Here is a 26,499-nt window from a genome sequence, read left to right as displayed (position 1 = left end):
CTGATATGCTCTGGTCCCGGAGCCTGCATCCTTATGAGGCTTAAGCCGAAAGGACTGAGCTCTTTTGAAGGGATGAGACCTTTGAGTAGTTGCTCCTCTGTAAGGACGAAACAGATGGGAACCCCTGGAGTGGCCTTTCACCCCAAAAGGACATGCTACTGCCTTCTTGTCCTCCAGCAATCAAGGAACTTTGGATTCACCCCAGCTATTCACCATCTTCTCCAACTTGCTTCCAAATAAAAGAGAACCCTTAAAGAGTAACCATGTGAGACTGGGCTTGGAAATAGTGTTTGCCTAACAAATCGCAGCCACAATTGGTGCCTAGCAGCCATCCGCACCAAGTCACAGCTCGCACTGGTTAAAAATGTGGCTTCTGGTTCTATCACCGATCCGGCACTGGACCCCTCTCTCCTTGCGTCTCTTGAGAGAGAGACAAACCAGCCCGAGCCACCAGGCAGCAACAAGAAGGAATTTACAGATTCATTGCCATGGACTTAAAGGTCTCTTTAAAGATAGCTTCAATCCTCCTTCTTTTAGAAGCTTCCCCTCCTTTCATCGGAATACTGGTTCACTTGATAACTGCGCACACTAAGGCATCCACCTTTGCGAATTGAAAACCCGCTAAAGCGCACCCCCCTTTAAAACTTGCCCCCAGGGTACTCCACTGAAGGTCAATTAACTCTTGAACTAGTTCTAGGAGAGGAAAGAAACAGGATGCTTTGCGTAAAGTGACCAATAAGGGATATTTCTTTTGTAAGCCTGTAGCATCACCCCCATCCAAACCGAGCCTCTTCAGGGTCTGAGTAAGACTTGGCAACTCATCTTTGTGAAAAAAATGGAGTAGAATCCGATGTGTTTCCAAATCAGGTGAAATTTCTCCTTCTAGAGGGAAGAAAGTCCCCATCGGAGTCATCCAACATATCATTCTCCACATCCCATTGAACATCTCCACAGATCCCTTCTTAGGTTGTTTCACCTCTGCTGGACACCCCTGCAGAATAGCCTGCAGGCCCTGGAAAACTTCCACCAAGGAGGAGGATGGATCCATACCAGGGGCCCATAGGCGCAAACTCCGACTCCTCTCTCGGGGAAGCCTCTGCTATTGGGAACAAGGGGGTGGGGGGGAGAGAGGAACTGTTCATTGTGTTTCTTCCTGCCCCACTCCCATTTGTGACCACCACAGGCTGAGGAGTTGTCCCGACGGCAAAATCTGTAGCAGCCAAATCGCTCTGAGCATTAAATAGCGCTGACGCTGGCGTAGAGAGTGTTAGCTGGATTGACCTTATATGGTAAGCCTCACAGATAGCAAGGCACTTAAGACCTTTGTCACCAGCACCATAGTTGTCATGTACTCTGTTTTAGGTGGCTTGCTGCATGCACCTCAACAGTGACTGTGTGTATCCGTGTAGGTGCTCAAATCTAGTCCATGGTTTTACATGTACAAGTATCCACACATGCGCATGTCAGGACACCGCCGCATGAGAACGTGTGCACGCTCTTAAGCCTGCAGGAAAAGAAACCGCTGTGGCCTAGCACACAGCTAGCTGAACAGAGCCTGAGAAATGGGGCCTAGCCAAATGCTGACTGATCCGGGTACGTACAGGGAATGCTGCTCAACCCATCAAGCCCAAGCCACCTCCACTTCCCCCTTTTTTTTTTAAACCTGAACTCAGCCCTCCCTGGCTGAGAGCATGATCGGATCACCGGCTACATGGGAGCTTGCATAAGCCTTTACCGCCAAGCACTCCCTTGTCCTATCTTCCGCTTTATTTATTTATTTATTTTTTTTAAGTGTATGCCTGGTCAGGCTTCTAGACAAAAGCGCTTAACTGATGGAGGGATCAAAGAGGTGTCACTTCAGGAGTTCAAACTGTGTGTCTGAATCTTCCCCCAGTCTTATTATACATATATACATGTGTGTGTGTGTGTATATACACACACATATATACATACGTGTGAGTGTGAGTGAGTGTGAGAGTGAGAGAGAGATAAAACTGGGGGAAGATTCAGACGCACCGCTTGAGCTTCTTACCACAAGCAATCCCCACAAGGTAGATGCATATTCACCATCTGCTGGAGGAGAACACTGGCAGGCTGAGGTTGGGGCATGGCTAAACATCTGATGTCAGTGAATCAGCTTTACTCCGCCTCCATCTGCTGGCATGAGCGCATAATTCATTGGTGTGGATTGATCTGCCTGAGTGTAGAGGAAGCTAAAGCTGTGAGGGGATTGTTAGGAATTATTAGGAAGGGAATGGTGAATAAAACAGAGAATGTCATAATGCCTCTGCATTGCTCTATGGTGACATTGTACCTTGAATACTGTGTGTAGATTTGGTTGCCGCATCTCAAACAAGATATAGTTGCACTGGAGAAGGTACAGAGAACGGCGACGAAAACGATAAAGGGGATACACAGGTCCCCTATGAGGAAAAGCTGAAGTTAGGACTGTTCGGCTTGAAAAGAAGGCTATGGGGGAATATGATAGAGACCTACAAAATGATGAGAAGACTAGAATGGGTAAATGTGAATCAGTTGTTTACTCTTTCACATAATAGAAGGATTAGGGGGCACTCCATGAGGTTAGCAAGTAGCACACTTAAAACAAAATCAGAAAACATTTTTTTTTACTCAATGCACAATTAAGCTTTGGATTAATTCCCGGAGGATGTGGTTAGGTCACTTAGTGTAAAGTAGCTGGGTTTAAAAACTGTTTGCATAAATTCCCAGAGGGGAAGTTCTTAAAATATTAATCAGGTTGACTTAGGAAATAGCCACTGCTATTACTGGCATTAATAGCATAGGATCTACTTAATGTTTGGGTACTTGCCAGTAGGCCCTTGTAACGTGGAGTAGCCACTTTTGGAAACAGAATGTTGGGCTTGATGGACCCTTGGTCTGACCCAGTATAACAACTTATGCTCTTATGTATGTATGTGTGTGTGTGTGTGTATATATATATATATATATATATATATATATATATAGATAGAGATAGATAGAGAGAGAGAGAGAGAGAGAGAGAGAGAGATGTATATTCACCAGCAGATGGTGAATATGCATCTACCTTGTGGGGATTGCTTGTGGTAAGAAGCTCAAGCGGTGCGTCTGAATCTTCCCCCAGTCTTATCACACACATATATATATACACCCTGTTTCCCCGAAAATAAGACTGTCTTATATTAATTTTTGCTACCAAAGATGCACTAGGCCTTATTTTCAGGGGATGTCTAATACCGTTGAGGCTGCTGGCTGCCCCTGCGTCAGCCATGCCTCACCAGTGTGCTGTCAGAGAGAGGTAGGAGTGTGCAGCATTCATGGTAGTCAGCTTGGGCTGACTCTGCTGCTTTTGAACCTCTGCACACTGCTTGGAAGGGGTCCCCCGACTGGTACTGCCACCATCCCCAGATGTCAGTAATCTTGATGCCACTGTCACTGCTGCCACATGGCTATTGGGGAGGCGCCGATTGCTGCTACTGACACTGAAGCCCATTCTGCTGCCTCCTCTGTGCAGGCCCCGTGGGCTTCCACTTTCTCCATGCTGATCTCATACATTGTGAGATCCGCATAGAGAAAGTGCTATTCTTGCACATTCCCAAAGATTACATGTGCCAATCACTAAAAAGTAATTTTTTTTTTTTTTTACCTTTGCTGGCTGATGTTAGAACATAAGAACATAAGAAAATGCCATACTGGGTCAGACCAAGGGTCCATCAAGCCCAGCATCCTGTTTCCAACAGTGGCCAATCCAGGCCATAAGAACCTGGCAAGTACCCAAAAACTAAGTCTATTCCATGTAACCATTGCTAATGGCAGTGGCTATTCTCTAAGTGAACTTAATAGCAGGTAATGGACTTCTCCTCCAAGAACTTATCCAATCCTTTTTTAAACACAGCTATACTAACTGCACGAACCACATTCTCTGGCAACAAATTCCAGAGTTTAATTGTGCGTTGAGTGAAAAAGAACTTTCTCCGATTAGTTTTAAATGTGCCCCATGCTAACTTCATGGAGTGCCTCCTAGTCTTTCTACTATCCGAAAGAGTAAATAACCGATTCACATCTACCCGTTCTAGACCTCTCATGATTTTAAACACCTGTTAGTTTTCTAATCGGTTGGTCACAGGCTTTTTTTTTTTCCACCTTCCCTTTCTTATTTTTTTGCCAATTCCTTTTATATTGTCCTTTTTTCTTCCGCATTTCTTTTCTCTCCGTCTTCTTCCCTCAAACACAGTCAGGTTCTCATTCTCACATACACACAGGCTCTCACTGTCACATGCTGTCTCTCATACAATCATTCATATACAGTCTCTCACTGGCACATGCTGTCTGACGCCCACACAGGCTCTCTCTCACTCCCACATGCTGTCTTGCTCAAGCATAGGCTCTCTCAGTCACACGCTGTCTCTCTCACACACACAGAGGCTCTCACATGCTGCCTCTGCAAACATTCAGATCCTCACTCCCACACACAATCTCTCAACTCATCTCATACACGCACGCACCCTCTACAGACCCTCAGCCTCTCTCTCACCTCTGGGCCTCCTCTTCGCGGGTCGCCGCAGGATGGGCTCTGCAGCGGCCCTGAACTTCTCGGGCCTCTTCCCCGCTACCGGGCCTCTTCCTCTTCTTGGGCCGCTGCGACTTGGGATTCGCAGCAGTCCGCGGCGGCTCCTCTTCTGCACACGCTGATGCTCTTGCTTCTTCCTGCCCACGCGGCTCCGGCAACGTTTACTTCCGGGGCCGCATAGGCAGGAAGGAGAAAGAGCATCAACGCATTTGAACGCGATCTTTTTCTTCAGGCAAGGAGGCTCAGCGGCCGCATGAGCCTCCTTGTGCCCGGGGGCATTGGCTCCCCTCGGGATACCACTGCTTGCGTCTGCCCCTAATACTTTGGAAACTTTATTTAAAAAAAAAAAAACAAAAAAAATTTAAAAAATGACGTCACAGGATTGACCGGCCCACCAGGGGAAGCCCGATCCCCCGATAGGTCAATCCGCCCCTTATTACAAGGGATGCCTTACTTTCGGGGGAGGTCTTATATTTAAGAATTCGGCAAAATCTCTACTAGGTCTTATTTTTTGGGGATGTCTTATTTTTGGGGAAACACGGTATATAATATATATATATATATATATATATATATATATATAATCTTGAGCCCTCACAGTGAATGTATATTTTCTATTTTAGTTCTTGATGTTCTGGGATTTTTTATATGGTTGTATGTGTATTTTTTGGCTAATTATCTGTATTTATATGCATACTTTGGATTATTTTGTTTTATTTTTGCATTATTTCTTTTGGTTATGTATTGATATAATCAAAGATTTTTCCATTTATCTAAATTTACTTTTGTTTGGCTTTACATAATTTTGTAGTTTTTAAGTAGCTATACATTTTGAAACTATAGTGTCATTTCATTAAATAATAAAAAGATCAGGCTACACAAAATGTTGAACAAGACAATCATAAAACCACAAATCAACATTGTTACTGATCTTGGAAGAAGTTTACAAGTACTCACTATCTGTATGCGTTCCAATATTTGCTCCTCAAGTTGCTTCTTTGTGGTTTCAAGAGCCTCCCGTGTCTGCTGCATTTCATCTCTCTCCTGGGTTAGACTGCTATTTTCTTCTTGTAACTTGTGTAGTTGCTGTATAATCTCAAGCTTCTCACCCTCTGTTCTCTCTAGTACAGATTCACTGGTTGTTAATCTTTCCTGAAGGTGACCCAGCTCGGAGATAAATTTTGCTTCAGCCTGATGAAACATTTCTTTATCTTTAAGCAGCAGAATTTCCTTTTCTGTTTTCTGCTGCAGCTCTTCCATAAGCAAAGACAACTAACAAAAAAAAAAAGCCATCAGTATGAACACTAAATTTTGACAGCACAATAGCTCAATAAGAAACTTGTTACAATTCCATTATAATTTTCATCTGTTCACTTCAGTTTGATAGCCTTGTTTATCCACAACTACATGGAATTTTGCTTTTCAAAAATCAGAACAAATGCTTTAATGATATTAAAGTACCTCTAACAATATTTGCCAATTTTACTCTATGCTGCAGTGACATCTGTAATCTATTGGGTAGTTCTACTGGAAGATACCTTTTCTTGCAAAGTTGTTGCTGTGTTAATTTCTCTCATCTCAGAATTTTCTGCAATCTGCATTCTCAGTTCATTCACCAGCTGTTTCTCCTGTTTAAGATTTTCTTGGGCTGCTCTGAGGTCATCTTGAATTTCAATAGACTGAAAGAAGAAATGTATGCATCTATATATATAAAAAGACCATATAGCCTATCTAGTCAGCCCAAATACCCAAATAATTTAACTTTACAATTACCATCACTCCCCCTCAGAGAGATCCCGTTCCATGCTTTCTTGAAATCAGATACTATTTTTGTCTCGCCTCCTTCACTGGCCATTCCATGCATCCACTATCCTCTCCGTAAAGATATATTTCCTAACACTACTCCTGAATCAACCTCATCCCATGACCCCTCATTCTAAAGCCTTCTTTCCATTGAAAGGCTCGCCTCCTGTGCATGGAATCCCTTGAGATATTTAAATTTCTCTATCATATCTCCCCTATCTTGCCTTTCCTCTGGGTATAAGTGTATCCACATATGCTTCAAAACGAAGACAACTAACCATTTTAGTAACCGCTTCTTAGACTGACTCCAACCAATTTATTTATTTATTTATTGCTTTTTTATGCCAGCATTCATGATAGATATATCATGTCTGTTTACAAATAACAGGGTTGAAACCTAACTAACTATTAACATGGTATAGAGAAGACATAAGTTACAATGAACAGGGGTGCCATAACTGGGAAGAGAAAAATAAAGCAGACAGGAACTGGATAACTGTATCAAATATTTACAAATTGTTGAGTAATCGATCGTAGTTGCCGAGGGGGCTCTGTGGTTTATGGAAAGGCCTGTTTAAACAACCACGTCTTGAGCCTTTTTCTAAAAGTTAGCAGGCAAGGTTCTTGTCTGAGCTCTGGTGGGATGGAGTTCCAGATGGTTGGTCCTGCTGTGGAAAAGCCTGTTCTCTGGTGGGTGGATTTTATTGGGGGGGCATGCAGGGATCCTCTGTAGGCTTCTCTGATCGGTCTGGAGGAAGTGTGGAGTCTGATAGGTAGTTGAAGATCCAAAGGGGCTTGGTTGTGAATGGTTTTATGGATGATGGTGAGGGACTTATGTAAAATTCTGAAGCTGATTGGTAGCCAGTGCAAATTTCTTAGGATGGGTGTGATGTGGTCTCTTCTGCAGGTGTTTGTTAGGATTCTGGCTGCCGCATTTTGAAGCATCTGTAACGGTTTGGTAGATGAGGCTGGGAGACCTAGCAAGATAGAGTTGCAGTAGTCGATTTTGGAGAATAAAACTGCCTGGAGCACTGATCTGAAATCATTGAAGTGCAGCAATAGTTTGATTCTTTTTAGTACCTGCAGTTTGTAGAAGCAGTCTTTGGTAGTTTGATTGATGATTTTTTTTAGATTTAGACGGTTATCTATTAATACTCCCTTGTCTCTTGCGTGGGAGACCAGGGGATTGGGTGTTGGTATTGGTGAAGTATCGCTGTCATCGGGAGAGATGAGGAGGAGTTCGGTTTTGTCTGGGTTGAGTATTAAGTTTAGATTAGTGAGGAGAGAGTTGATTTCTTGGAGGCAGCTGTCCCAGAACTTGAGAGTTTTTGTAATAGACTCAGATATAGGGATCAGGATTTGGACGTCGTAGTAGTTGGCATAATGGAAGGAGGTATATATTGAAGAGAGTAGGTGATAAGGAGCAGCCTTGGGGGACTCCTCGTGATGAATTGATGCAGGGGGGATTCTTTATTATTGATTCGTACCTTGAAGCCTCTGTTTGTGAGGAAAGATTCAAACCATTTAAAGGCTGTTCCTGTTATCCCAATATCAGCTAGTCGGTCGATGAGGATGGAATGGTTAATGGTATCGAAAGCTGCTGAGAGGTCGAGGAGTATCAATAGGAAGGATTGTCCCTTGTCCATACCCATGATAAGGTGGTCTGAAAGAGCAAGGAGGAGGTGCTTAGAGCTTTGCAAAACCCGTATTAGAGCTTTGCAAAACCCGTATTGGGATTGGTGTAGTATTTTGTGGTCTTCGAGATAGTCTGAGAGTTGTTTGTTAACTATCTTTTCCATGATCTTGGCTATGAATGGCAGATTGGAAATAGGGCGGACGTTGTTAGGTTCTCTAGTGTCTAGGTTGGATTTCTTGAGGAGTGGTTTGAGAGAAGCGAGTTTTAGGTCGTCCGGGAAGATTCCTTGAGATAATGAGCAGTTTATGATATTAGCTAAAGGTTTGGAGATAGTGTCTGGTATCATTAGTAGTAATTTTGTTGGTATTTGGTCGTATGGGTGGGAAGATGGTTTCAATTTCTTTATTATAGATTCGATCTCCAAGGCAGAGGTGGGTTCAAAGGAGTTGAGTGCTAACCCCTTGTTTTGGACTTGATATGAGCTGGGTGGAGCGGTAGGGCTTGAGGACAGGCGCGTCAAGAGGTTGGTGATTTTGCTTTGAAAGAAGGTGGCAAGTTAGTTAGCTTTTGATTGTGCCTGGTCATTAGGAATGGGTGGGGTGCTGGTTTGCGTGAGTTCCGATACGTAGGTGAATTAAGCTTTGGCGTCAAATATAAGGTTGTGAATTCTTTGAGCGTAGAAATCTTTTTGTCTGTAGGGTAGTGTTTCTGTAAAGGTGGGGGGCAGATTTATAGGCAGATTGTGTGTTGTGGCATGGGGTCTTGTGCCATTTATTTTCTGTCAGATTTTGTTTGAGTTTATGGAGCTCATTGGAGAACCATGGTTGTTTTCTGTGTGAGGTGTAGTTGATGTTCTTTGTTATTAGTGGACATACTTTATTAGCTATTGTCTCAGTGATATTTTGCCATGAAGATAGGGCTGAGTTGGGGGTCGAGAGGTCTAGTTGAGGTAGTTTTTCCGCCAGAAGATTACTGATGGTATCAGAGGCGCATGATCTTCTGTAATGAAAAGTGGTTTGCAGAGGGTGCTTGGTGAGGCTTTCATTCATTGTGAAGTTGGTCGTGATTAAGGCGTGATCCGACCAGGGGACCGGAGTGCATTTGAAAGGGGAGGAGTGTTTGAGACTGGAGTTTATGAAAATGAGGTCCAGGGTGTGGCCAGCTTTGTGAGTGGGTTTATTGATAATTTGAATGAAGCCCATGGCCGATAGGGCAGAGAGAAATGCCTCACAATTGGTAGTTAGGGGGGTGCTATCAACATGAAGGTTGAAATCCCCCTAGAATTAGGGCTGGGGAGTCCAGGTTTATATATTTTGCGATGCTTTCCACAGCGGGTGAAGCGTCCATTTCGAGAAGTCCTGGCGGTGCGTATATAAGGAGTATTTGTAGTTGGTCAGTTTTGAAAAGGCCTAGTTCCAGTTTAGAGGCTGATTTGACTGAGGTTTGAGATAGTTTCAGTTCTTTCTTGGCCGCTATAGGCCTCCACCTCTTTTCTTTTGTCTGGGGAGTGATAAGATATCGTAGAGATGTGTGGGGAGTTGGTTGATTAGGGCTATGTCTGTTGGTTTAAGCCATGTTTCTGTTATGGCGCAGATGTCTGGTTTTGTGTCTAGGAGAAAATAGTTGAGGATATGTGTTTTCCTGGTGAGAGATTTATTTATTTATTTAAATTCTTTTGATATACCGATACTCAAGACTAGCATCTTATCGTACCGGTTTACAGTGAAAGAGGGGGTAACCAATTAACTGTAAAGATAAAGTTACAATGAACAGGGATTTATAGAGGGGAGAGCTGAGAGCAAAAGAAAAGGAATAACATAACAAAGTTTAACATAACAAAGTTATAAACAGCCTGATCAGAGCTTAAGTTACAGTGAATATAGATTGTAATAGCGACATGTAGATAAATAATTTGGTGAAAGTATGTAACTGAACCGATGGCAGAATCGAGAGTCTGTTTTAAAGTTGCCTTGGCTTAAGGAAAGGCTTGTTTGAAGAGCCAAGTTTTTAAGTACTTCCTGAATGTAAGCAGGCATTGGTTCCTGACGTAGTTCTGTGGGAAGCGTGTTCCAAAGAGAAGGACCGGCGGTGGAGAAGGCGCGTTTCATGATGGAGGGGTGCGACGTGGACTTGGTGGGGGGGACTTGAAGGGTACCTTTATAGGCTTCTCTGGTGGGTCTCATGGAGGAGTGAAGGAGGAGTGGGATTTTTAGCTGGAGTGAAGACTGATTGTGGATGGTCTTGTGGATGATGGTTAGGGACTTATAAAGGATTCTGTAATTGATGGGAAGCCAATGTAAATTCTTGAGAATAGGCGTGATATGTTCTCTTCGACTGGAATTGGTTAGTATCCTAGCAGCAGCATTCTGAAGCATCTGCAGGGGTTTGGTTGAAGTTGAAGGGAGGCCAAGGAGAAGTGAGTTGCAGTAGTCTATTTTTGAGAATAGGGTGGCTTGTAGAACTGTGCAGAAATCGTGAAAGTGCAGTAGAGGTTTTATCCTTTTCAAGACTTGTAATTTATAGCATTCCCTTGTGGTGTTAATGAATTTCTTGAAGTTCAGTCGTGGTCTAGTATAGTGCCAAGATCTCTCACGTGGGTTGTGAATGCTGAGGTTGAGGCTGTGGTGAGGTTGTTGAGGAGGGGGTTATGATCATTGGGGGGAGATGAGGAGGAGTTCAGTTTTATTGGTGTTTAAGACTAAGTTGAGACTGGAGAAGAGCTGGTTAATGGAGTGTAGGCAGCTGTTCCAGAATTTGAGGGTATTGGGGATGGATTCAGTTATGGGTATCAAAATCTGAACGTCATCGGCATAAATGAAGTGTGTTAGTTTCAGATTAGCGAGTAGCTGGCAGAGAGGTAACAGATATATATTAAAGAGAGTGGGGGAGAGGGATGATCCTTGGGGTACGCCATATGAAGAGCTGAAGGGTTGAGATTCTTTGTTGTTTATTTTGACCTGGTAATTTCTGTTGCTTAAGAAAGACCTGAACCAGTTAAGGACTTGTAGCAATGATAAAGACACATCAGGCAGGATTCATGGTGAAGCGTCCCTCGGCTTCTGGGAAGCCTGCTCTTTTATTGTAAATGATTACATAGCATTTCATATGATACATACGTCACATATTTTCCTGCTACAATGTTTTCCACCACAAGTGTTTATGCTGACCTTTTACTAAGTAGGCGCAAGTGGGCAGTAGGTGCAAGCGGTCAGCCTGCAGGCAGGGAGGGGGGAGGTCATTAGCTGGTCATGAGCTATGCTGGTGCTGTAGAAGCTTGCACTAGATATGTTTCCTGCTGACTTCCTGTTAGAGGAAGGCTGTTTCATTTGCTAAGCCCGCTGCGGTCGGAGCATGACATTTTCTTTACACTAAACGTAGGCCCAGGGAAAACAGTTAGACGTGGGACAGAAGTTGGCTCTGTGACGTGGCTTGCCAACAGCCAGAAAGCCAAACTCCTCCCCCACATCGACTGTACCCGAGATGCCAATATCTGAAAGGCGGCTTATGAGAGTGGAATGATTTACTGTGTCAAACGCCGCTGAAATTGAGATTGAGCATTAAAGAGATTGAGCATTAAATCTCTCAAGGCCTAGAAATCTCTCAAGGCCTAGAAATTGTGTGATAGGGGAGATCATAATTGGGATGAGCGTCCTGCCGGAGCGTGATCTTGGTTCCGTGAGTGCTTTTCCAGTAGTGATGAGACTGTGGTGTAGGATGGGGATTGGGAGTCCTGCTGTCATATTGTTCCTATTGTTAGAGGAGGGGGAAGATGTGAAATGATGGATGTTATAGGGAGGCTGTGAGTTGAAGGTAGGTAGGTAGGTGAGTGCAGAGAAGGGAATCCTTTAATAGGAGAATTGGCAGAAGATCAATGTTGGTGAGGTTGAATGTTGGATGAGATCAATGCTGGTGAATGTTGGAAGACAAAAAAGCTGGAGAATGTTGGAATGGATGCTGATTATATGTTGTGGAAGACAATGCTAGTGCGGTTGAATGTTGGGGGAGGATGTGAACTGGTTTGATGCTGTATGAATGCTGGGTGATGATGTTAGTCGGATCCTGGATGATGGTGCTGGTTGGATGCTGAGGGAGTGCTTGATGGAGGCTGGATGGATGCTGAGGGAGTGCTGGATGGAGGCTGGATGGATGCTGAGGGAGTGCTGGATGGATGTTGGAGAATAGTGCTGATAGGATGCTGGAGGCTGGATGGATGCTGAGGGAGTGCTGGATGGAGGCTGGATGGATGTTGGAGAATAGTGCTGATAGGATGCTGGAGGCTGAGTGCTGGATGGAGGTTGAGTGCTGGATGCCGAGTGCTGGATGGATGCTGGAGGGTGGTGCTGGTAGGATTCTGGAGGCTGAGGGCTGATTGGATGCTGAGGTAGAGCTGGGTGATGTCGGTATAGGTTTTGTAGCTGTTATGTGGTTCTAATGTTAGGAGACGTGGTGGAGGTGGTCTTGCGAGGTTTCTTAGGTTCACCGGGATTTCTCCTTTTACTTCCCTATCTTTCCTCTTGCCGCTCTTTTCTCTGTTCGGCTCACTCCGTTGAGGGGGTGAGCGGGTTCCTGCCCCGAATGGGCCATGCCGACAGCTCGAGCCCCGACAGAGGGACGGTTGCGGCTGGGAGCAGGTGTGCAATAATCCCCTGTACAGGTATTTGATGAGACCTCAGTTTGAGTACTATGCTCAGTTCTGAAGACCATATCTCAAAAAGGATAAAGGCTGGAACAAGTTCAGAGAAAAGCAACCAAATATGTGTGGAGTCTGCTTCGAAGGACTTAGGAGACTGGAGGATCTAAATTGGAGAAATTACTTACCTGATAATTTCGTTTTCCTTAGTGTAGACAGATGGACTCAGAACCAATGGGTATAGTGTACTCGTGCTAGCAGTTGGAGACGGATCAGATTTCAATCTGACGTCAGCCCCTAGTACATATACCCCTGCAGGAAGTGCAGATCTTCAGTATTCTTCCTTGCAAAGCATTGTGGATATATGTTTGACTGACCGATTGGTTAATTTGATTAACTTGTATAACTTCGTAACTATATAAACGTTATAACTTGATTAACTGGATTAATTTGAACCGGTCGATTGAGTATAGCTGGAGACTGCCAGGGAGCTCAACCGGAAAGCGTCGACACCCAGCCAGGGTGGAGACCTAGGTAAACGAAAAGGAAGCTTATCCTTGAATCATTTGCAATTCCATGTGTGACGGCAGCCAAGGGCGGGCTGCTGAGTCCATCTGTCTACACTAAGGAAAACGAAATTATCAGGCAAGTAATTTCTCCATTTCCTAGCATGTAGCAGATGGACACAGAACCAATGGGATGTATAAAAGCTACTTCCGAACTGCGTGGGAGGCTGCCTGTGACCCACTCAGTATTGCCCTTGCAAATGTCGTGTCCTCCCGGGCCTGAACATCCAGACAGTAGAATCTGGAGAAGGTATGGATGAAGGACCATGTCGCCGCCCTGCAAATCTCGGCGGGTGACATCATTCTTGTTTCTGCCCAGGATGCTGCCTGGGCTCTGGTCGAATGGGCCTTGATCTGTAGAGGCGGAGGTTTCCCTGCTTCTACGTAGACCGCCTTGATGACTTCCTTGATCCATCGGGCTATGGTTGCCCGCGAGGCTGCTTCCCCTAGTCTTTTCCCGCTGTGAAGGACGAAAAGGTGGTCCGTCTTCCGTACAGGTTCTGACATTTCCAGGTATCTGGAAAGGATTCTGCCAACGTTGAGGTGACGCAGACTACGGGATTCTTCCGAATTCTTCAGGGCTCCTGCCGACGGGAGCGAGATGGTCTGATTCAGATGGAAGTGGGAGACCACTTTGGGAAGGAATGACGGTACCATGCGCAGCTGGATGGATCCCGGAGTGAACCTAAGAAAGGGTTCACTGCAGGACAGCGCTTGTAGTTCAGATATGCGTCGCGCTGAACAAACTGCCAGTAGGAAGACAATCTTCAGGGTCAGCTGATGGAGTGATAGCCCTCGAAGAGGTCTGAAGGTGGTTCCCGATAGGAAGTCCAAGACGAGGTTGAGATTCCACAGAGGTACCGGCCACTTCAGAGGTGGACGAATGTGTTTGACTCCTTTCAGGAAACGTGACACATCCGGGTGAGAGGCTAGGCTATCGCTCTCGCCCCTGGTGCCGAAGCATGCCAGTGCTGCCACCTGTACCTTGATGGAGTTGAGGGACAGTCCTTTCTGGAGTCCGCTCTGTAGGAACTCCAGCATCACGGGAACTTTAAGTGAACATGACTTGATGTCGTGATCTTCGCACCAGGCTTCAAATATTCTCCAGATCCTTATGTATGTTAACGATGTGGAGAACTTGCGTGCTCGGAGGAGGGTGTCTATTACTGCCCCCGAGTATCTGCTCTTCTTCAGGCGAGCCCTCTCAATGGCCAGACTGTAAGAGAGAATTGAGCTGGGTCCTCGTGGAAGATCGGACCCTGTTGTAGCAGGTCCCTGAGAGGGGGCAGGGGTAGAGGGTTCCCTGCCAGCAGTCTTCTCATGTCTGCGTACCACGGTCTTCTTGGCCAATCTGGGGCCACCAGAAGAACTAGTCCCTTGTGTAGTTGTATCTTGTGAATGATTGCTCGCCCAAGAGGGGCCACGGTGGGAAGGCGTATATAGGGTCCCCCGTGGCCAGGCTTGCACCAGGGCATCGATCCCTTGGGATTGTAGATCCCGCTTGCGGCTGAAATATCTGGCTACTTGGGCGTTGGTTCTGTTCGCCAGAAGGTCCATTTCCGGTGTTCCCCACCGGTTTACTATCATCCGGAAGGCTGCGGGAGACAGCTTCCATTCTCCTGGGTCTAGACTTTCTCTGCTGAGGAAGTCCGCCGTGATGTTGTCCTTCCCGGCGATGTGGGCGGCGGAGATCTCCTGTAGATTTGCTTCCGCCCATGCCATCAGTGGGTTTATCTCCAGTGACACCTGTTGGCTTCTGGTTCCCCCTTGTCTGTTTATGTAGGCAACCGTTGTGGCGTTGTCGGCCATCACCCTGACCGCTTTGCCTCGGAGTCTTTGGGCGAACCGCAGGCAGGCGAGTCTGACTGCCTGCGCTTCTAGGTCATTTGATGTTCCATCCTGCCTCTTCTGTGTTCCACTGCCCTTGGGCGGTTAATTCCTTGCAGTGTGCTCCCCATCCCCGTAGGCTGGCAGCTGAGTCCAGGTTGAGGATGATAGTCTTGAGCCTCTGTTCATGTGGCTGGGCTGCAGCCACCAGTGTAGTTTGGTCCGAACTGTGCCCGGGAGGGCTAAGCGTACGGTGTAGTTGTGCGACCGTGGGTTCCAAGGGGACAGCAGTGAGTGTTGTAGAGGCCTCATGTGGGCCCTCGCCCAGGGGACCACTTCCAGTGTGGATGCCATCAGCCCTAGGGCCTGCAGGTAATCCCATGCCGTGGGGCGAGGGTCGCTCATCAAGGATTGCAACCGGTTCCACAGTTTTGATCTCCTTGTGGGAGTCAGGCTGACTTTGTCTTCCTTGGTGTCGAAGTGGACACCCAGGTATTCCAACGATTGCGAGGGCTGCAGGGAACTCTTGTTCGTGTTGACCACCCATCCGAGGCTCTCCAATAGAGACTTGACTCTGTTGGTTGATTGGATGCTTTCCTCTGGTGACTTTGCCCTGATTAGCCAGTCGCCCAAGTAAGGATGTACGAGGACTCCTTCCTTCCGCAGTATTGCCGCCACTACCACTATCACCTTGGTGAACGTCCGTGGTGCTGTGGCTAGCCCGAAGGGTATGGCCCGGAACTGGTAGTGATGGCCCAGGATCTTGAAGCGTAGGTAACGCTGGTGTTCCTGATGAACTGGGATGTGCAGGTACGCCTCTGACAGGTCCAGGGAGGTGAGGAACTCTCCCGGCTGTATTGCCTTTATTACGGATCTCAGGGTTTTCCATGCGGAAGCGGGGGACCTTCAGGTATCTGTTTACGGATTTGAGGTCCAGGATTGGTCGGAACGTTCCCTCTTTCTTGGGAATGAGAAAATATATGGAATAATGACCAGAGTTTATCTCCTGAGGAGGTACCGGAGTTATGGCCTCAAGGTTCAGTAGCCTGGCCAGAGTAACTTCCACTGCCGCCTTTTTGGTGGGGTCGTGGCAGGGGGACTCCACAAACTTGTCCGGGGGGGTGCGTATGAAGTCCAGGTAGTACCCTTCCCGGATGATGGCTAGGACCCACTTGCCCGAAGTTATCTCGACCCATCTTTGGTAGAATAGGGCCAGTCTGCCCACTATGGCTTCCCTTGGATGGGTCGGCTGATTCTCATTGCGGAGTGCGGCCGGGCCCTGAGCCCGAGTTGTTTCCCCTCTTGTTGTGCTTGTTCCGAAAGGACTGGTTCCTGCCTGGAGGGCGGGGTGCCTGGTAGCTGCTCCTGTATGGGTTGAAGCGCTGCGAGCTTCTGCCCCTGGAGGTCCTGGAAGGCTGTCGCTGGGCTCTCCTTGACTTGTCTTCCGGAAGGCGCGGTACTGGGGATTCGCCCCATTAGCCCGCCATCTTTTCTAAATCGTTGCCGAACAGAAGTTTTCCTTTGAAGGGCATCCTTGTGAGGCGTGTTTTGGAGGATGGGTCGGCCGACCAGCTTCTGAGCCAGAGCTGTCTCCTGGCCACCACTGCCGATGATACTCCTCTGGCCGCTGTGCGTACGAGGTCTGAGGATGTGTCCGATAGAAAGGATAGTGCTGGGTCCAGGATATCTCCCGGGGTGCTGTTCCTGGCCTGGGATAAGCAGGCATGTGTCACCATGGTGCAGCAGGCCGCAATTTGAAGAGAGATAGCAGCCACGTCAAATGACTGTTTAAGCATGGCTTCTAGCCGCCGGTCATGCGTGTCCTTGAGTGCTGGCTCCTCCCTCTACCAGAATGGTGGTGCGCTTGGAGACTGCACAGATCATGGCATCCACGCTAGGGCAAGCAAGCATGTCTTTGGTTGCTGGGTCCAGGGGGTACAAGCTGGCCAAGGCCCGCCACCCTTTAAAGGCAGACTCTGGGGTGTTCCATTCCAGGTCAATTAGCTGTTGAGCGGCTCGCAAGAGCGGGAAATGACGGGAGGTCTGTCGAAGGCCTTCCAGAAATGGGTTCTCCTCGGGATCCCCCTGGGTTTCTGAATCCGGAATCGCCAGTTCCGCCAGGCATTGGGAGACCAGATCCGGGAGCTCCTCCCTTGTGAAGAACCGTCTCATGGTTCGGTGGGGTTCCGTCCCCGGGGGGAGTTCTCCTTCTTCTAGGGGTTCAACTTCTTCTTCTGAGATGTCCGTACCCCGAAGGTGGGCCTACTTGGCGGTAAAGGCCTATGCCTAGGTCTTGAGGGGCCTGGAGCATAGGGGTCCTCCTTCGACGCATGTGGTTGGTCCGCCCGGGAATCAGTTTGCATTCGGACAAAGGCGTGAATCCCCTTGAAGAGTTCCACCCAAGAAATAGACGAGGGGTCCACATTGAGAGGCGCTGCTTCCCTGGGAGCCTCTAGCTGAGAGGGAGTCCCGCTGGGGGTTGCTAGCTCCAGGGAGCCCCCTGAAGAGCTAGTCCCTGGCCATGGGCGAGACTGAGCCTGTGGTGGATCTCCCAGGGCCTCCTCGCATTGGGCGCATAAGGCATCGGCTTCCTGGCTCTGGACGGCCCTGAGGTGGCATGCTGAGCAGAGGCCTAGGGATTTTACTTCCGTTATTGGAGGTGTCGAGGTTGCCTGCGCATACATGTTTCGCTCCGGAGCGCCTGGCTGCGTGCGTGCGTATCTGTGCGCTTAGCCGGGGTTTGTGCGCGAATCTGAGCGCTTAATCCGGGATGTGCGCGCGGGTAGTCGAGTGCGCGTAGTCCGTGCGACCGGGACTTGCGCACGCCGCTTATGCGTCCAAGGGTTCTTGTGCATATAACTTACGCGCAGAAGTAGGCTTGTGTGCACAGGTAAATTTTGTGCGCTCGGCCGGGCGGCGATGTGAATGGCGAGAATAAGGCCAAGATGGCGACGGTGACCATGCGGGCAAGATGCCGACTACCTCGGAGGGTCTCCACGTGGGAAGACCCTTGGAAATGCCAGGGTCTGGCCCTGCTAGGGCGAATCAACCCGGTGGTGCTGGCTTCAGCCGATGGCCTGCGCTCGTCCTCAATCCTCGGAGACCGGCACAAGTACAGATTTCTACCTTACCTTATCTTCGGCGCTTCCCGGTCGCGACCCGGGCGGTCTCCGGCTGCGGGGGGAGAGGGCAACTACCTTCATCGCCGCTTTTGAGGGTGCACCCGCTGCCTCTCAGCCGTGCCCGAACTCCTCTCGCTCGGGGGCTGTAAGTCCTCGCCGCGATTCAGCCGCCGGACCGAGGCTCACCTCCAAGGGATCATGGAAATCACCTTGGGAATCTCGACTGGGGGAGGGACCCGAGGGTATCACCGCAGGAGAGCGGGGCTCGTCTTCAATAGAATTTTCTTCTTTAAATTTGGTTCCAACGCTTGGAGAGCGTGCAGATAGCTCCTAACTGCTATGGAGACGGAAAATACTGGGGATCTGCACTTCCTGCAGGGGTATATGTACTAGGGGCTGACGTCAGATTGAAATCTGATCCGTCTCCAACTGCTAGCACGAGTACACTAAACCCATTGGTTCTGAGTCCATCTGCTACACGCTAGGAAAATGTATACCCTAGAGGAGAAAGACAGGGGAGATATGATACAGAGTTTTAAATACCTGAAAGGTATAAATGATACATAAGAAGCAAACTTTTTCCCATGGAAAGTGGGCTGTAAAACTAGAGGTTCAAGGGGGTTAGGACTCAGGATCATCATCAGGAAATATTTTTTCACTGAAAGGGTAGTAGATACATGGAATGCCCTACTCTGCCTCCCTCCTCCCCCCCTTAAAGAGGTGGTGAAAAAGGGACATGGCAAAAACAGAGGATCCCTAGTAGCTAAAGGATGGCAGTGGTGTAACCTAGATTAGCTTTAGGTGTAACATTTCTGCCAAGGGTAACCTACATGGTACAACAGTTACTACCCTCAACACCTTACTGGCAGACAGGATGGGCCATTTGGGTCTTTGCCATTATTTAATTTTACTATGGTTAAACTTTCCAACTGAAAGCATGTCAAATCACAAAGTTAAAGGGCACCACAAAATAGTTTTACATTATTACATTTAAAAAGTGGATTACAGTATGTAAGTTATATCAAAACTGTGTAGCTACCCACTAAATTTATTTTTGCTTTAAAGACAGATTCTTTCTGGTAATGCTTTCTCTTACCTGTGTTTAGTGAAAATTATTTATTTATTTATTTAACTTTTTTTTATATACCGATGTTCTAGTAACAATGTTACTAATCACTTCGGTTTACATATAACATTGGAATGACTTAACATGTGTGTCTTACATAGAACAGGAAAATGAACTTGGAGAAAATTGAAATAAACAACATTATAAAACAACAAATTAAATAACAGCAATCTTATAGACAGGCGATTAGAATGAATCAATCATGTATATAGTATTTGAAAAATTGACAAGAGGGATTTGAAAATTAATTCTAGAATTATTGAACAAAGTGGTATGATATGAAATTGTCCAGGAGGGAGGGAGTTGTGAAGACCAACTCAGTCGTAGGCTTGAGTGAAAAGCCAAGTTTTAAGTCTTTTTTTTGAATGTGAGGGGGCATTGTTCAAGCCTAAGATCTGATGGTAGAGAGTTCCAGTGGATCGGACCTGCAGTGGAGAGGGCTCTTTTGTTTGACGAAATTTTGAGTGGAGGGGTTTTTAGAGAGCCTTTTTGCGCTGATCTCAACGGACGGGAGGATGAATGTAGCTGGAATGGGATCCGGAGGTCGAGGTATGAGGCTTTGTAAATAGATTTATAAATGGATGAGAGGGTTTTGTAGAGGATTCTGTATTTTATAGGGAGCCAATGGAGATTTTTTAAGATTGGAGTTATGTGGTCCCTTTTTTTTGCTTTAGTTAAAATCCTGGCAATGGCATTTTGGAGCATTTGTAGAGGTTTTAGGGAGATAGCTGGGAGCCCAAGTAACAGAGAGTTGCAGTAATCAATTTTAGAAAATATGATTGCTTGCAAAACTGATCTGAAATCCTGGGGGTGCAGTAAGGGTCTGAGTCTTTTTAGGACCTGGAGTTTGAAGAAGCATTCTTTCACGGTGTTACTGATAATGCTTTTGAAATTCAGTTGGTTATCCATAGTGACTCCTAGGTTTCTGACCCGGGGAGATAGAGGGGGTGGTGCCAAAGGAAGAGTGTTGGAGAGTTGGTAGTTGCCTTCTTGGGTGATTAGGAGGTATTCAGTTTTGTTGGTATTGAGAATTAGGCAGAGATCAGCAAGGAGATTTGATATGGAGAGGAAGCATGAATTCCAAAAGTGAAGAGTTTCTTGCAAGGATTTGGTGATAGGAATAAGAATTTGGACATCGTCAGCATAAAGGTAGTGGGTTAGATTTAGCTTAGAAAGTAGGTTACAGAGAGGGAGCAAGTAAATGTTGAATAAGGTCGGAGATAATGAGGATCCTTGAGGGACGCCAAGGTTAGAACTGATCGGTTGAGATTCATAGTTGTTGATCTTAACTTTATAGAACCTGTCTTGTAGGAAGGATTTAAACCAGTTGAGTGCGGTGTTTTTGATACCAATCTCTGCTAGTCGGTCTAAGAGGATCTTGTGGTTTACAGTGTCAAATGCCACTGATAGATCAAGGAGGATCAGAAGGCACGCTTGTTTTTTCTCTAGGTTGAAAAGAATATCACAATGAATATCACAATGTACTTAATTTAATACCTTCTTAAGGCTTCTCTTTTTCCAGCTGAACCAGCTTCCAAGTTCAAGGTCCTTGTTATTATGTAACTTTTTGCTTCTCTGCTCTTGTCTCTTACCACAAAATTTGCTCCTTATGTTATGTTACGTTATACTGATCTACCCCTGTTCGATGTAAACCGACCTGATATGGTATTCAACCTTGAAGGTCGGTATAGAAAAATGTTAAATAAATAAATAAATAAATAAATAAATAAATGTTGTCGGTTAGAGAAATGAGAAGGGATTCAGTGCTTCGGGATTTGCGGAAGCCAAATTGTGTTTTGGTGAGAATGTTGTTGTTGTCCAAGAATTCGCAGAGTTGATGGTTGACTAATCTTTCAAGGATTTTAGCTATAAAAGAGAGATTGGCTATTGGCCGAAAGTTGGCTGGATTTTCCGGAGAGAGATTTGGCCTTTTTAGAAGGGGTTTTAGGATAGCGAGTTTGAGTGGGGTTGGCACTAAGCCCTGTGTAAGGGAGGCATTAATGATTTGAGCAATAGGCTTTACAATAGCTTTGGCAGTAGTTATGAGCAGATTAGCAGGAATCGAATCAAGCGGGTGGGATGCAGGTTTAAGTTTTTTTTAGAATATTTTCAATCTCTAGAGAGGATGCTGGCTCGAAGGCTTCCAGGCTTGAAGTCTGAAGTGGAGTTGAAGTTGAGAGAGGTAGTTGGGGGGAAGTATTTTTATGATCCCGGAGTGGTTTAAGTAGGTTGGATATTTTCTCCTTGAAGAAGATTGCAAGTTCTTTGGCTTTGTTAGCATATTTTTCGTCTGGAATGATGAGTGTGGGTGGTTTAGTGAGGGATAAGACCAGGGAGAAAAGGGCTTTTGGATCATAGATTAAGTGGTGGATTTTTCGAGAGTAGAAATCTTTTTTTTTCTGTAGGATGGAGATCCGATATTGGTGCATGCTGGTTTTGAAGGCCGAGTTGTTTTCTGAAGTAGGGTTTTTTCTCCAGATGAGTTCTTTGTTTCTAAGTTCCCGCTTTAAATGTCTAAGTTCGGGGGTATACCATGGCTTTTTCTTTTCTTTATTAGAGTTGACGGTTTTGGAGATAAGAGGGCATGTCAGATCTGCAACTTTTTTGGTTATAGAGGACCAGGATGCGAGGGCTGAGTCAGCGTCCGATATGTTAATGTGTTTTAGTTCTTCCAATAGATGAGTGATGAGGGTTTCCTGGTTGCATAGTTTTCTGAATTGAACCGATGTTTTTAGTGAGGTAGTAGTGCTTGGGAGGTGGATTGCTAAAGAGGTGTGGATTAACTTGTGATCAGACCATGGGATTGGCAAGCAAACTGCTGGAGCCGAGAGGGAGAAACCTTGATTAATAAAGATTAGGTCTAGGGTATGACCAGCTTTATGAGTTGGTTCGTTTATTAGTTGATGAAAGCCCATGGAGTTGAGAGTGTTGATGAAAATTTCACAATTGGAGGAACGGGGATTAACATCTACGTGAAGGTTGAAATCTCCAAGCAATATGGCTGGTGAGTCCGTGTTGATGTGACGAGCTATATATTCTATTAAATTAGAAGTACAAGTTTTAAAAAATGTAATATTTAGACAGAAATAAACTAATCACTTACTTGTTCAATGTTTTCCATAATATCCTGCTTGAGTTGGTCCGTCTCAGCTTGGAGTTTCTCATGTATCTGCTGCAGCTCATCTTTCTCCTGGGTTACCATGTTTAGTTTCTCTTCAAGCTCATGAAGTTTCTGAGCCACCTCACGTTTTTCTTCCTCTGCCATCTCCAGTGAGGATCTGCTGATTTTTTGTTCTTCTTGAAGTTGTTCCACTTCTGTGGTTAATTCCCTCTGTGTCAGATCCAATTCCTCATTTTCACTAAGGAGCTGCTCCTGTTTTTCAGTCTTCTGATGCAGTTCTTCCATTAAAGAGGACAGCTACACATAAAAAATGTTCTCATTAGGATACACAGCTCTAAAAGATAATCCTTTCCTAAACAAAAGTACACATTCAAAACCTTCCTGTATTTGACGACTATGTAACCTGTTTTAAAGTACTACCAATATGCAAATTAGATACAAAAGCTGACAAAATATGGTGGTGTTGGTGGGGGTCTTACTTAGTAGGCTGGTTAATGGACAAGTTATCCAGCTATAGTTAGCTGATAACATGTTCCATACATTCAAAGGGATAAACATCCTGCTGAACATACTTGCCTAAAGTTATCTGGCTACACGTAACAAACTTAACCCGCCATGTTTGAATATAGCTGGTTAGGTTTATATGTTACCTGGCCTTGTGTAGTAAATTTTTTTTTTTTTTAAAGCCAATTTTCCCTGCCGGCCACCCTCAATACTCATTACTCTCAAACCCCCAGAAACCCTGCCAGGAGTAAGGTAACCTTTTACTTTGTCCCAGTGATTCCAGCACTGATGTTCTATGCGCCTGTCAGATTTGTTTCCCATAATCCAAAATAAAAATGTCAGATTTTGATTTCTTATTCGTTTTAAACAAATACACATAACTATTTATTACTATTCTTAAAGATATGAGCATTTTGATAGAAGCTAACTATGAACTTCTGACATTTTTTCCTCACTTAGAAATAACCAACCATTATGATCAGTAACATTCCAATATCAAATCAAAGATGGTTTCTAAGACTTGTGATGCAGTTTTAATGGAGAAATTACTTACCTGATAATTTAATTTTCCTTAGTGTAGACAGATGGACTCAGGACCAATGGGTATAATGTACTCCTGATAGCAGATGGGAGGCGGAGTCAGATTTCAAAGCTGACGTCAGCCTCCGTATACACGTACAGGAAGCTCTGCTCTTCAGTATTCTCCTCGAAAAGCAATTGTGGATATGTGTGCACTGATAACTTGATTAACTTGGACTGGGTTCAACTGATTTCCATTTGGAGACCGCCAGTGCACTCAACCAGATAATGCCGACACCTGGCAACTATGGGTGTCTTGAACTAGGGGTAATACCTGGCTTACCCGTGCTTGTCTTGTTCTTGGTGCTTGTCACCCGAGGTTCCCAGATTCCGGGGCAGCCGTGGGTGGGTTGCTGAGTCCATCTATGTGCACTAAGGAAAACGAAATTCATGTAAGTAATTTCTCCATTTCCTAGCGTGTAGCCAGATGGACTCAGGACCAATGTGATGTGCAAAAGCTACTCCCGAACCGGGCGGCTGCCCGTGGCCCACTTATTTATTTAGAATTCTTATATACCGACATTCCTGTTGTGTCCTCCCGGGCCTGGACATCCAGGAGGTAGAACCTGGAGAAGATATGTATGGAGGGCCACGTCGCTCCCGACAGATCTCGGCAGGCGACAGCATCTTGGTTTCCACCCAGGACACTGAGCTGTAGAGGTGGAGGCTTCCCTGCCTCTACGTAGGCTGCTTTGATTACTTCTTTGATCCAGAGGGCTATGGTTGCCCACGAGGCCGCTTCCCCCTGTTTCTTCCCACTGAGAAGGACAAACAGGTGGTCCGTCTTTCGTACAGATTCCGATCTTTCCAGGTATCGGATCAGGAGTCTGCTGATGTTAAGATGGCGAAAGAGGTGTGAGTCTTCAGAGTCCTTATGTTGGTCTGGAGATGGCAGCGTGATGGTTTGGTTTAGATGAAAATGAGAAACCACCTTCGGAAGAAAGGAGGGGGACAGCGCGAAGCTTTATGGATCCTGGTGTGAACCTGAGGAACGGTTCCCGACAGGATAGTGCTTGAAGCTCGGAGATGCGACAGGTGGAACATATTGCCACTAGGAATGCAGTCTTCAAGGTCAGGAGCCGTAGTGACAGACCGCGTGAAGGTCTGAAGGAAGCTCTTGCTAGGATGCCTAGTACTAGATTGAGATTCCATAGAGGCACCGGCCACTTTAATGGTGGTCAGATTTGTTTGACCCCTCTCAGGAAGTGGGAAACATCTGGATGGGTAGATAGATTGATGCCATCCACTTTGGCTCTGAAGCAGGCAAGCGCGGCCACCTGAACCTTGAGGGAGTTGAGAGACAGCCCCTTTTTCAAACTGTCCTGCGGAAAATCCAGGATCATGAGGATTTTGACTGTCCGCGGAAGGATCTCGTAGTCCTCACACCAGGCTTCGAATACTCTCTATGTTCGTATGTAAGCTAGCGATGTGCTCGGAGCAAGGTGTCAATCGCTGCCTTAGAATATCCGCTCTTCTTCAGGTGAGTCCTCTCAATGGCCAGACCATAAGAGAGAATCTAGTCGGGTCATCGTGGAGGATCGGTCCTTGCCAGGGAGGTAGGCACAGAGGGTTCCCCACAAGAAGTCTTCAAATGTCTGCGTACCATGGCCTTCTTGGCCAGTCTGGGGCCACTAGAAGTACTAGTCCACTGTGGTGTTCTTTCTTGCGGATGACCCTGCCAAGTAGTGGCCACAGGGGAACGGCGTACAGCAGATCTTCCTGTGGCCAGGTCTGGACAAGGGCGTAGATTCCCCCGGAGTGCGGTTCTCGTCTGCGGCTGAAGAACTTGGAAACTTGGGCGCTGGACTGGGTTCCCAGCAGTCTACTATCAACTGGAAGGCTGTGGTCGACAGCGTCCATTCCCCTGGGTCTAGCTTCTCTCTGCTGAGGTAGTCTGCAGAGACGTTGTCTTTTCCCGCAATGTGGGCGGCTGAGATTCCTTGCAGGTTTGCTTCCGTCCATGCCATGAGGGGGGTCTATTTCCAGGGACACCTGTTGGCTTCTGGTTCCTCCCTGTCGGTTGATGTAGGCAACTGTTGTGGCGTTGTCCAACATGACTGACAGCTTCTCCCTGGAGTCCGTGACCGAATCGTAGGCAGGCTAGTCTGACGGCTTGGGCTTCCAGGCGGTTTATGTTCCATTCCGCCTCTTCCTTGTCCCACTGTCCCTGAGCCGTCACAGTTCCTGGCAGTGGGCTCCCCACCCTTGCAGGCTCGCATCCGTGGTGAGGAAGATCCAGTTCGGTGGGGATAGTTTTACTCCCTGGCTCAGATGGTCTTCCTGTATCCACCATTGGAGCTGGGTCCGAATCTCTGCTGGTAGCTGGAGGTGAATGGAGTAGTTCTGGGACGTCGGGTTCCATTGTGACAGTAGGGACCATTGTAGTGGGCGCATGTGGGCCCTTGCCCATGGAACGACTTACAGGGTTGATGTCATGAGACCGAGGACCTGGAGGTAGTCCTATACCTTGGGGCGAGCATAGTTCAACAGTTTTCAAAGCTGACCCATCAGTTTCCTTCTCCTTGGAGGGGGAGGACAACCTTGTCTTGCTTGGTGTCGAAGTGGACTCCCAGTTATTCTAGTGACTGGGAGGGCTGTAGGCAGCTCTTGGCTGTGTTGACGACCCACCCGAGATTCTGCAGTAGATTCTTGACTCTGGTGGTTGCCTGGTGACTTTCCTCTGGAGATTTTGTCCTGATCAGCCAATCATGCAGGTAAGGGTGGACGAGGATTCCTTCTTTCCTCCTCAGTGTTGCCACCACTACCACCATGATTTTGGTGAAGGTCCAAGGGGCGGAAGCTAGTCTGAAGGGTAGCGCCCGGAACTGTTAAGGAAGGTCCAGTATCGCAAAGCGTAGGAAGCGCTGATGTTCGTGATGGGCCGGGATGTGGAGACAGGCTTCGGATAGATCCAATGAAGTCAGCAATTCTCACGGCTGTACTGCCTTTATGACTGAGCGTAGGGTTTCCATGCGGAAGTGTGGAACTCTCAGGTAACAATTGATGTTCTTGAGG

The 26,499-nt window shown here is 46.5% G+C and overlaps 1 protein-coding gene across 1 annotated transcript in view; it reads right to left on the bottom strand.

Annotated features, from left to right (window-relative positions):
• Positions 1-26,499, bottom strand: part of CENPE (centromere protein E) — a 691,519-nt gene that overhangs the window by 221,910 nt on the left and 443,110 nt on the right. Inside the window, 3 exon segments of the mRNA XM_029608709.1 lie at positions 5,528-5,842; positions 6,109-6,249; positions 22,384-22,698. Coding sequence (XP_029464569.1) covers positions 5,528-5,842; positions 6,109-6,249; positions 22,384-22,698 — 771 coding nt within the window.

Source organism: Rhinatrema bivittatum, chromosome 1 (genome assembly GCF_901001135.1).
Source record: "Rhinatrema bivittatum chromosome 1, aRhiBiv1.1, whole genome shotgun sequence".
Lineage (NCBI taxonomy): Eukaryota > Metazoa > Chordata > Amphibia > Gymnophiona > Rhinatrematidae > Rhinatrema > Rhinatrema bivittatum.
This window is presented reverse-complemented; position numbering and strand designations above follow the sequence as displayed.